General features: G+C 42.0%; 1 protein-coding gene across 2 annotated transcripts; it reads left to right on the plus strand.

Moving 5' to 3' along the window:
- Positions 1–1,282: 1,282 nt before the first annotated feature.
- On the plus strand, positions 1,283–9,640 carry znf484 (zinc finger protein 484; the record flags this gene model as incomplete). 2 transcript variants are annotated; one of them, NM_001171527.1, is given in 5 exon segments in its annotated part: positions 1,297–1,334; positions 7,079–7,221; positions 7,303–8,105; positions 8,108–8,769; positions 8,770–9,640. In NM_001171527.1, coding segments are annotated over 3 exon segments (1,062 nt in total).
- Between the last annotated feature and the right edge of the window lie 3,117 nt (positions 9,641–12,757).

Consider the following 12,757-nt stretch of genomic DNA (forward strand, 5'->3'; position numbering starts at 1 on the left):
GACTGGGGTTAATCCTGCTGCAGGGGCTGATAGAGAGGGGCGGCTGTGGGACTGGGGGTTAATCCCGCTGCAGGGGCTGATAGAGAGGGGCGGCTGTGGGACTGGGGGTTAATCCCGCTGCAGGGGCTGATAGAGAGGGGCGGCTGTGGGACTGGGGGTTAATCCCGCTGCAGGGGCTGATAGAGAGGGGCGGCTGTGGGACTGGGGGTTAATCCCGCTGCAGGGGCTGATAGAGAGGGGCGGCTGTGGGACTGGGGGTTAATCCCGCTGCAGGGGCTGATAGAGAGGGGCGGCTGTGGGACTGGGGGTTAATCCCGCTGCAGGGGCTGATAGAGAGGGGCGGCTGTGGGACTGGGGGTTAATCCTGCTGCTACATACCCCTAGTTGCGGCCCAGACTGGGGCAGTTACAGTACATTTGGGGAAGGTTAATACAAAATCCAGGTATGATATAAAATTAGGTGAGAGAGATCCAGGGCTGTTCCAGGAATCTCCCTATTTACTGTATGGGAATAATCACTGCTCCCCCCACAGCCGTTGCCTCCATCTTGGGTCTGAACCATTTTTATTCATGGAACCCAATGCTCAGTACCGCCACCCAGGGGTGCGCACAGAATCCTGCACTTGGGCCCCCAAATAGCAGCAGCTGAACCCACTTACTGCTTATTCCCCTGAGTAAAACCCTCCCTATTTGTCTTTCCAGAACAGTATTCCCCTGGCATGTACAGAGTTAAACCTGGCAGCATTTGGCTTTGGGCCCACAAGAGACAATTCGGAGCCGGGGCAGTTGGGGGAAAGTTGGGGCAATTGGTTTTTTGATCTGTTGATAAAGAGAGGCAATTGTGGCCCTAAGAACAGCAGGGGGCACAGCTATGAGAAAATATGGATTATAGAAAGGGATCCATATCTCCTTTGCTTTAGGGGTCACATCCCCATAAATCACATATTGGTTATGGGGGGCCCCATGCTTCCCAATGGTACCAAACAGGGACTGCCAATACCCACCAGTTAGGGGGATAGTTTCTGGGGGGCTGGGACAGGAGACCCCCCTCATGTTTGGTATCATTCTGATCCCCCACATATGGGTTAAAACAAGCCCCTATTCTCATAATAATATTGGGTACCGGCAAGTGCCAGTATTATATGGCAGAAACTGGCCTGAGAATTGCAGCCTCTACAGGGGGTCCCAAGGGGCAAGTTCCTGGCCACTCCCCCCTCATGCATATGGTACTGAGGGAGGGGCCCAGCGGGGGATAAAAGGGCAACAGACCCAGTGACTAGAGCTCATGGCTATAACTCTTTGCCTCAGGGGGAAACAAAGGAAATTCCTAACTGGGTAACGTACATAGGGTTTCTCTGTTTTATTCCCTTTTATTTACTGTTTGCAATGTAATGTGTGTGTCTCTTTTTGTAATATCTGTGTAACTGCTAATTAACTAGTTGGCTGCTGGCAGGAGAGTGTGTAATTAACCCTTTGGCTGCTAGAGTGCTGGGGGAATGAGTGGAAGCTAACCCTAACTACAGTGAGAGAGAGTGAGGGGTACATGTGTGTATTGGGGAATAGTACCTGTTGTAGGGAGCAGGGAGATATTCACATTAGGTTTCTATCGCCTGTTAATGATAGATGGGGGCAGGGAATAGTTATTTGGGGTGGGGGGGTGTTTGGGGGTGTCTGACGTTAGTCTAACCTGTGTGTAAGGGGACTGAGTGTAACCCCTTGTCTCCCAGTCCCGGTGTCACATGTGCCTGAGAGTGGCGTGTTCCTGACACTTACATATAGAGATAATGATGGCATTTTCCCGTCATTATATGGCACAGGAATCAGACATGGGGATAAAGGGACAGACTTGTTCAGTGCTGGGAAACTGTGCTTATTGCTCCCAACTCCAATTGCAGGAACAGAGAACAGGGAGCCGGATTTACTCACATCAGCTGGGATTCTCATTGGAGGATTTCTTGCATTTTATATGACATCATTACCTTTATATGTAAGATACCAGCAAGATGCCTCACATACATTCTCATTGGTCAGTTCTTTTTGCATTTATAATGAAGTTTTTTGTAGACAACAACAAGAGCCCCTCTGCACCCCCCATTATCAGTATATATAGGGCATTAACCCATTCTGTGCATTAAGCTGCCAAGCAATACCTCCGCTTTAGACAACAGGGATAGTGTGTCCATATATTGCAATATACAGATGGAGCGCTGGGCATCCCATAATGTGTCTGGATAAAACTAGTTGTGATATCACAAGATAACTATCTTAGTTAACCAAAACTTCAATGAAAAGGTCACCACTAGATGCCGCTAGTGAGCTTAGTCACTCAGTGCCCATTGTAAAACCCAAGACTGGAATTCTTTTGATCTTCGTTAGTGTCACATTTGGCTTCTATGCTAACGAAGTGTTAGCTTTGGAGACTAGAACAATGTACAGACAGTCACAGGTTATATAAATGTGCAGAAGTGTAATGATCTATTCATATGGATGCAGCCTTTGAATTACTGGTGAAAGTTAAAAGCTATAGAGAAACACCAGTATGTGTTCTCTGATTCCTCATATTGTGTATATATAAATATCAGTATGCAGCGTTATATATATTAAAATAAACCCCATCATGTGCTCTTGTAGCTCAGTGAGTAAGGGAAGAGGTACAATGGGGTGTATGGATGTATTTGTTTATATAGTACCAACATTGCCTGCAGGGCTTTACAAGGTGTGAACACAAACAGGGGAATAGTTCTAATAAGTAGAGAGGTTGCAAGTTCAAACCCTTATACTTGTTTTATTTCTTAGATCACAATAGGGCTGATTCACTAAAGTGCGTTAAAACGAGCGCTATTTATAGCATGCGTTAAAAATGTTATCGCGTCTCATTTTCCGCGTCGATTCACTAAAAGGATATTTGCGTTAATTTAGATGCAATGCTGTTTGCGTTATTTAAGGCGCAAAGACTATTTTCGTGCGGTATTTGACACAACACATGCTAATTAATGCAGCGCGCACAAATTGTCACTGCGCACGAAAAACGCACGCCATATTAGCCATACACGCCATTACTTTTGTAAAACTACTGTTCTGAAAATGCCCATTTCCCTGCAAACTGGGGCCAATACAGACTGAATAAATCCCACTGCAGAGTCCATATTGTGTTCCCAAAAGCTCATTAACTGTACTTTTCTATAATTACCGCCTGACAGGGTCGGACTGGGCCACCGGGGCCCACCAGGGAAAATCCAGACCCGACCCTTGCCGGTGCTCCCCCCCCCGAACGCTCCTCCCCTGACACGTCAAATGTATGCGCTCGGGGGAGGGCGTTAGGTGGGGGGTTAGGGGGCCCCTACGGGGAGGGTGGTGGAGGATGCGTCCGGCTGAGTGCACCTGCAGGGCCCCTGGGACAGGAGCCCCGGTGGACCCTTCACACCCCAGTCCGACCCTGCCGCCTGCCCCAAGTAGGTGTTAATTTTCGCACAGACTAATGCGACATTTAGCGCGTCTAAGTGTTTGTGAATCATGCGTTAGTATTATTTCTGCAATCTAATTAATGCAATGCGGTAAAATTAACGCATTCTGTTGCATGCTATTTAACACACGCGATATGTGACTTAACGCATGCGATAATACGTTAGCGTTTTTTGCGCATCAATTTTAACACAAAAAAGCATGCGATAAGCAGTATTGCACCTTAGTGAATCAACCCTAATATTGTTTATTACGCTACTGCTAGATCTCTATATATATTATTTGCTGTGCAGGAGTAACTGACACTACAGCTCCTTGCACCTTAATAAATGTTATTGTCAGGCACAATATTTGTGGCTAAACCCTGTATATGTATATCAGTTTCTTAAACTTGTGTGACAGTCTTGCGCTGAACTACAACTCTCAGAAACTTGATCATCAGTAATGCTCAGTGGGGATTTCTGAACATTACCGTATATACTTGAGTATAAGCCGATCGGAATATAAGCCGAGGTGCCTAATTTTACCTAAGAAAACTGGAAAAACTTATTGACTCGAGTATAAGCCTAGGGTGGGAAATGCAGCAGCTACTGCTAAGTTTTAATAATCAAAATAAATACCAATAAAATGACATTAATTGAGGCATCAGTGGGGTATATGTTTTTCAATATTTATTTCAAAGAAAAACAGTAAACTAGCTCTGTAAGTGGAGAAGAGGGTCAACAAAAACAATATTAGTACTACCCCACGCTCATTGCACATTGGCAAACTGGCAGCAGACCCAGTCCCGGAGGAGATGTAAGGGGAAATAATCATTACTAGTGGGAGCCTAGGCCAGGGCACTGGGGGGTCTGGTTGCAGGTAGCCTCATTTGCACACAAAGGAGAGAGGGTGCTAGTCTAGAGGGACCCATGGCACCCGACTCAAGTATAAGCCGAGGGTGACTTTTTCAGCACATTTTGGGTGCTGAAAAACTAGGCTTATACTCGAGTATATACAGTATTTCTCATTTCACTTTCTCTGTGTATTCAGTATGTGTGTTATAACCCTTAGAAGGCCCGGACTGGCAATCTGTGGATTCTGGCAAATGATAAAGGGGCTGCTGAGAATGCTGGGACTTGTGGTCCCAGCTGAATCAGATTGTCAGGGTAGTCAGTTTGCTAAACAGAAGTGATAATCAAATTTACAATTGAATGGTGGAACAGAAAGACAGTTCCTTCCCAGCACCCGCACTGTAATTAGACTCCATGTCTGTTCTACCAGATGCAATTAACCCTTTCACTGCCAGCAGTTTTGGACAAAGCGGAACTTCTACTGCCAGACAGTTTTTGAACATTTTGCACTGTTTCACTTTAGGGGCCTTTCCTCGGGGGGGACTTTTAGTTTACCCAGGAAAACAATATATTATAGTGGAATTTCTGTGTAATTCCAATTCTGTAACAAGATATAGGCTTCAAAATGTCTAAAAAATAAAAAAAAAATCATGTTTTCCATAATATAAACACATACACCAGAAACAGAAATTATTTTATGCATGAAAATACACCTGATTTGGAAAGTCCCATGTCTCCTGAACATGCCAATACCAAATATTTATAGTTTTATGGAGATTTCCCACGTGTATAGGTCACAAACTCCCAGCAGTACACTACCAAATTCCCAAAGCACTGCTCCAGAAAGCTGCATACTTTAGATTTCAAGGCCAAAACTCCCACTAACAGAAGGTTTATCCCAGAAAATTGTACATTTTTAGAAAGAAAAGATTCTGGGGAATCCAGAATAGGCACAACTGTCTGTCTGCTCCAAACTATCAAGTCGCAATGCTTTCCTAAAGTTATTGGTTTTTATCAAAATTTGTGAAATTTTTAAAAAATTGCTTCAAAGCTTCCAGTCTATAGTATCTTATCTCCTACAGGTCATAAAGTAACCAGATAAAACCCCCTAAATTTGAACGCCAGGGGTCCCCTGAACAGTTTGATGCCCAATATGTATAGGTTTAGCTAAGTATGTGGCATGTAGGGGCCCCAATGGGAACCCCCATATGTACTGTCATTTCTGTCATTTCAGCTCCTGCAAAATCAACATTTACATCATTATATGTGGGATAATGCTACAAAAAGTACATTCCCCTGAGAAAGTCATATATTTTTGGAAAGAGCTCTATTTGCTTTTACCAGGGGGTAATCTTAATCACTCTTAGCACTTCCCACATTCCAGAAACATACAGATAAGGCAGCAGTGTCAAAGTGGACCCCCTACTGTGCATGTTCCCTTTCCAGGCACCACCTGCTGTCTGAAAACAGAATAACAGCCTAAGAAGATTTTTTTTTCTCCTGATACAGCAGGGAGATGGCACGAGATAACACAACAGGATAGCCTGTGTTATCTTGTATCTAGTTAAGTTTTGGGAAAACCTCCGCTTCATCTGTAGTTATTTGGGGTGGGGGTGTGTTTGGGGGTGTCTGACGTTAGTCTAACCTGTGTGTAAGGGGACTGAGTGTAACCCCTTGTCTCCCAGTCCCGGTGTCACGTGCGCCTGAGAGTGGCGTGTTCCTGACACTTACATATAGAGATAATGATGGCATTTTTCCGGGGGTGAGTGAGTGTAAGACCAGCCAGACTGGGGGTGAGTGAGTGTAGGACTGGCCAGACCGGGGGTGAGTGTAAGACTGGCCAGACCAGGAGTTAGTGTAGTACTGACCTGGCTGGGGGTGTGTGTAGGACCAGCCAAACTGGGGGGGTGAGTGAGGGTAGGACCAGCTTAAATATATTGCAATATAGGGACACACAACCCCTGTTTTGCTTAAAGGGGAGGCATTGCTTGGCAGCTTAATGCACAGAATGGGTTAACGCCCTATTGAAAATGGGTGAGTGCAGAGGGGCTCTTGTTGTGTCTATATATATATTTTGTGGTCACAGCCTCATTGCTCCCCTGCCTAATGGATTAAAATTTAGTGATTGAGTACAACTTTCCCTTTAATGAAGTTTATGGTTCGCAGAATTCTCATTGGTAACTTTTCTTGCATCTATAATTACATTTTCCAACAACTTCTATTGCAAAACTAGGGGGCGCTGTAGGGCAGCATTATAGTTGGGTTTCCGACACCTTTAAGAATAAAATCTTGGTGTTGCTGGACTACAGATCCCAGCATGCTTCACCCTTCATTATTTGTTACATTATTCTGGGAAATGTTGTTCAGCAACAACTGAGTAAAGTTTGGTTGGGCAGTGCTATAATAAATAAAACAAACTGGAAGAGCAATTTATTCAGCACATTGTGTACAGAGGATTTCTGCCCGGTCCATCTCTTTTCATTTATTTATATAACTTTCCTCTCAGTCCGGGTGCCATTGCTCCTCATTCCCATTCACTGTGAGAATAATAATTATGTCTCTTCCAGTTAATACAGGGAAGAAACATTTTCTGTTGTGTTTTGCTGGTAAGTCTTTGCACTCTAGCACCATCTAGAGGCAGGATTTAACACTCAAAAAATGGTGTCTGAACATGGTGAGAAAAGATGTGAAAACTTGCTGGCTGCATCTCTATACTGATAAACCCACAATCGATTTTGTAATGTCGGTAACACTTAAAGTTTGGCCTCTGTTTCCTTTTTATAGTGAACTGCTTCAAGGATAAGGGGAGAAAGATCTCTGAAACACCATTACAGATGAAACAAGAGAACCCCCAGAGTGGAGCGGCCAGTGGTCTCCCCTATACACAGGATTTAGCCAAAGATCAGTCCCACCCAGAGAACCAGATGGTGAGTGAAGGAGAGAAACCATATCACTGCACTGAGTGTGGGGAGAAATGTAATACTAATCTCCTTCTGTCTTCTCAGCAGTTGATCCACAAGAGCATTAATACAGACTCACTGGAGAATTTGGGTACAGATTCCGAGGAGAAGAATTTCTCTCAAAATAATAGTTTTGCCGTAAACGAAAAAGGCTTGAAACCCTTCCCTTGTACTGAATCTGCTAAAGATCCCTCACACCAGCAACTCCTCACAGGGGATAAACCATTCACTTGTACAGAATGTGGGAAAGAATTCTCTCAAAAAAGCCACCTTCACTCACACCAGAAAATCCACACAGGGGAAAAACCTTTCTCTTGTACAGAATGTGGGAAAGAATTTTCTCATAGGTCCAGCCTTCACTCACACCAGAAAGTCCACACAGGGGAGAAACCTTTCTCTTGTACAGAATGTGGAAAAGAATTTTCTGATAGTTCCAGCCTTCACAGACACCAGAAAATCCACACAGGGGAGAAACCTTTCCAATGTACAGAATGTGGGAAAAAAATTTCTGATAGGTCCAGCTTTCATAGACACCTGAAAATCCACACAGGGGAGAAACCTTTCTCCTGTACAGAATGTGGGAAAGAGTTTTCTGATAGTTCCAACCTTCACTCACACCATAAAATCCACACAGGCGAGAAACCTTTCTCTTGTACAGAATGTGGGAAAGAATTTGCTTATAAAAGCCGCCTTCACTCACACCAGAAAATTCACACGGGGGAGAAATCTTTCTCTTGTACAGAATGTGGGAAAGAATTTTTTGATAGGTCCAGCCTTAACTCACACCTGAGAATCCACACAGGGGAGAAACCATTCTCTTGTACAGAATGCGGGAAAGAATTCTCTCAAAAAAGCAGCCTTCACTCACACCAGAAAATCCACACAGGGGAGAAACCTTTCTCTTGTACAGAATGTGGGAAAGAATTCTCTCGAGAAAGCCACCTTCACAGACACCAGAAAATCCACACAGGGGAGAAACCTTTCTCTTGTACAGAATGTGGGAAAAAATTCTCTCTTGAAAACCAACTTCATTCACACCAGAAAATCCACACAGGGGAGAAACCTTTCTCTTGTACAGAATGTGGGAAAATTTTTTCTCATAGGTCCAACCTTCACTCACACCAGAGAGTCCACACAGGGGAGAAACCATTCTCTTGTACAGAATGCGGGAAAGAATTCTCTCAAAAAAGCAGCCTTCACTCACACCTGAAAATCCACACAGGCGAGAAACCTTTCTCTTGCACAGAATGTGGGAAAGAATTCTCTCGAAAAAACTACCTTCACTCACACCAGAAAATCCACACAGGGGAGAAACCTTTCTCTTGTACAGAATGTGGGAAAGAATTTTCTGATAGGTCCAGCCTTAACTCACACCTAAAAATCCACACAGGGGAGAAACCTTTCTCTTGTACAGAATGTGGGAAAGAATTTGCTCATAAAAGCCACCTTCACTCACACCTGAAAATCCACACGGGGAGAAACCTTTCTCTTGTACAGAATGTGGGAAAGAATTTTCTATAGGTTCAACTTTCACTCACACCAGAAATCCACACAGGAAAGAAACCATTTACTTGCACAGAATGTGGGAAACAATACACTTGCAAGAGCAGCTTTTGGTTACACCCAAAACAGAAAAGAATCTTTCTACTTACAGAATCTTTTTACTTATACAGAATGTGGCAAACATTTTACTTTCCATTATATTTTATTAAATATAGAATGAATGTGCTTTAAAAAGTTTAAAAAAATCAGCAGCTAGGCTGACCTGAAAGGGAACTGAAGCCTGTCTGTGCTTGTGTGACTTCAGGGCTGTGATTGGCTCTCCCCTTCCTACTGTGCTTCTGGCAGGGACCATTAGGACACGCCCACCCCTCATTTTAAACACAGACAGGGACCATAGCAGCTCTATGGGGAGCTCTAATAAAGGGGATGTTTTTAAAGGAAATTAACATTTTAGCCCAGTTTGAAACCAGCACCAAATGTATAAATATATAGAGCAGTTTTCAGCTGATCGCAGAATGGGGGAAAGACCGAGGAAGAACAAATGAGAAGAGAGTGACGTGAATTTTTATCATATTAGGTTCTTCAATTACATGTAAAATTAAAGTCTGTTCATTACTAGATGTTTTTGTTTGCTGAATTGAACCCATATGTGATGGTAAAAAACGATCAAACTATCTCTTTCCTGCAATTTATACATTTCTTTGGTAATATCCCAAGATTTTATATCTAATCTAATATGGGAGATTGTCTTCTTCTTCCAAGAAAGAAAAATGAAATTCCTCTCAGATTTTGTGAAACATTCCATGTTAAATTGGCAAAGCAGTGGGGAAACCTGGTAATGAAGGAGATTCTGTTTCAATAAAGTTTTCTGAGTTTCATCGTATCTCTATGCATTACATTTTTACTAGTGATGGGCGAGAAAATTTGGCAGGCATGGATTTGTGGCGAATTTCCATGTTTTACCATTGGCGGATTTTTTAACAAAATGGATGACAAAATTCTTTTGATGAGAGACAATTCTTTTTGACGAGCGTGTAAGAAATCAGCCATCATAAAAATGACTTTATAGGTATTTAATATTCTAGGCTAAAGTGTAACATCACTGACCAAGAGACAGATGAATAAGGCCTGTTTGGGCAGGGCCATAGTCACTGATAACAACTGGAGTCTCTTAGATCAAAAGAGTTGTTTAACCCTTTCCCTGCCAAAGACGTAGCTCCTACGTGCTGTCATAAAAAGATGTTGAACTAATTTGCCCAAGCCAGAATACTCAAACTGTGATTCTGACTGCAGATATCACTGGGAAAAAAAACCCATAGTTATTTTAGCAATTTTATTGCATTTCATATTGTTCTTTGTTACTTGTCTTGCACATGGACATTTTGTCTGCTATATTTCAATTTGGCTTCCTCTGTACCCCACATAGTTTGGTAAATCTATGCATATTGGGCATCAAACTGTTCAGTAGACCCCTGGCATTCATATTTAGGGTGTTTTATGTTGGTACATTATGAAATGGGGGGGTACATAAAGGGGCAAAATGCAAGCTTTGTAACAATTTTCAGAAACATTATAAAAACCATTCTGTTTAGCATAGCTTTGTAGTTTGGTAGTTTGCAGTAGAAAGATGTATTTACCCATTTTTGTTTTGTCAGAATGTGTACTTTCAGAAAATGTATAGTTTTCTATGGTGTCCGTACTGTTAGGGGGTCTTATGGCACATAATACACATACTGGGTGCAAAAACTGCAGGAGCCGGAGCGTCATTCGTGAAAATTCATATGCACTATTTTCATTTGGCTGCCCCTGTACCCCACGTAGTTTGGTAAATCTATGAATATAGGGCATCAAACTGTTCAGTAGACCCCTGGTGTTCCTAGTTGGGGTGATTTTCCTCTGTATGCAAGAAATTGTGTGAGTTAAATGCGGCAAATTGCAACATTTTTAGTAGATTTTCTGAAATGTCATAGAAACCACTAGCTTTAGGAAAGCTTTGCAGATTGGTACTTTGGTGTAGAAAGAACTCTTTACCCATGTTGGATTTGTCTGAACGTGTACTTTCCAAAAATATATGGTTTTCAGGAATAACCCTACATTTCTGCAGTCTCTATCCCACATAAAACTGCCATGTGTTTATGAATTAGGTAAAGGTAAGCCATGAAATTAGTGGCACAAGGTATATTTTGGGGCCTCTAAGTGCCATGTGCTTTGATAAATCTATGTACAGTGGGCATCAAACTGTTCAGTAGCCCCCTGGGGTTCATATTTAGGGTGTTTTATCTTGGTACCTGATCACCTATAGAAAATAAGATGCTGCATATTGGAAGTTTTGAGGTGATTTTTGGAAATGTAATAAAATCGGCAAACTTAGGAAAGCTTTGCGGCTTGGTACTTTGGAGTAGAAAGACATGGGTACCCATTTTAGATTTTGGGGAATGTGTACTTTCCAAAAATATATGACTTTCTGGGGTGAATGTACTTTTTACTAACTTTATCCCACACAAAATGATGTAAATGTGTTGATTTTGCAGAAGCTTAAATGACAGAAATGACAGTACATATGGGGGTATGTTCACATTAGGGCCCCTACATGCCACATACTTAGGTAAACCTAAACATATTGGGCATCATACTGTTCAGTGGGCCCCTGGCGTTCAGGGTGTTTTATCTTGGTACCTCATGATACATGGGAAATAAGATACTGTAAACTGGAAGCTTTGAGAGGATTTTTTGGAAATATTATCAAAATTGCCAACTTTAAGAAAGCTTTGCGACTTGGTACTTTGGAGTAGAAAGACATGGGTACCCATTTTAGATTCGGGGTAATGTGTACTTTCCAAAAATATATGGCTTTCTGGGTCAGCATACTTTTTTTGTAGTTTTGCTCCACACAAAATGATGCAAATGTGTTGATTTTGCAGAAGCTGAAATGACAGAAATGGCAGATCATATGGTATCTGTTCACATTGGGGCTCCTACATGCCACATACTTAGATAAACCTATACATATTGGGCATCAAACTGTTCAGTGGACCCCTGGTGTTCAAATTTAGGGTGTTTTATCTTGGTACCTAATGCTATGTGGGAGATAAGATGCTGCAAAGTGGAAGCTTTGAGGGGATTTTTGGAATTGTCATCAATATTGCTAACTTTCAAAATGCTTTGCGGCTTGGTACTTCAGAGTAGAAAGACACAGGTACCCATTTTAGATTCGGGGGAATGTATACTTTCCAAAAATATATGGCTTTCTGGGGTGAGCGTACTTTTTTGCAGCTTTATCCCACACAAAAGGATGTAAATGTGTTGATTTTGCAGAAGCTGGAATGACAGAAATGATAGATCATGTGGGGGTATGTTCACATTGGGGCCCCTACATGCCACATTCTTAGGTAAACCTATACATATTGGGCATCAAAGTGTTCAGTGGACCCCTGGCGTTCATATTTAGGGTGTTTTTATCTGGTTACTTTATGACCTGTAGGAGATAAGATACTATAGACTGGAAGCTTTGAAGCAATTTTTAAGAAATTTCACAAATTTTGATAAAAACCAATAAAAACTTTAGGAAAGCATTGCGACTTGATAGTTTGGAGTAGCAGGCAGTTCTATCTATTCTGGATTCCACAGAATCTGTTCTTTCTAAAAATGTATAATTTTCTGGGATAAACCTTCTGTTAGTGGAATTTGTGGCCTTGAAATCTAAAGTATGCAGCTTTCTGAAGCAGTGCTTTGGGAATTTGGTAGGGTACTGCCGGGAGTTTTTGACCTATGTCAGTAAGAAATCTCCATAAAACTATATATATTTGGTATTGGCATGTTCAGGAGACATGGGACTTTCCAAATCAGTTGTATTTTTGTGCATAAAATAATTTTTGTTTCTGGTGTATGTGTTTATATAAGGGAAAATATTTTTGTTTTAATTTTTTAGACATTTAGAAGCCTATATCTTGTTACAGAATTGGAATTACACAACAATTCCACCATATTTTGAAGCTTAGGT

This window comes from Xenopus tropicalis, chromosome 6 (assembly GCF_000004195.4).
Source record: "Xenopus tropicalis strain Nigerian chromosome 6, UCB_Xtro_10.0, whole genome shotgun sequence".
NCBI classification, from domain to species: Eukaryota; Metazoa; Chordata; class Amphibia; order Anura; family Pipidae; genus Xenopus; species Xenopus tropicalis.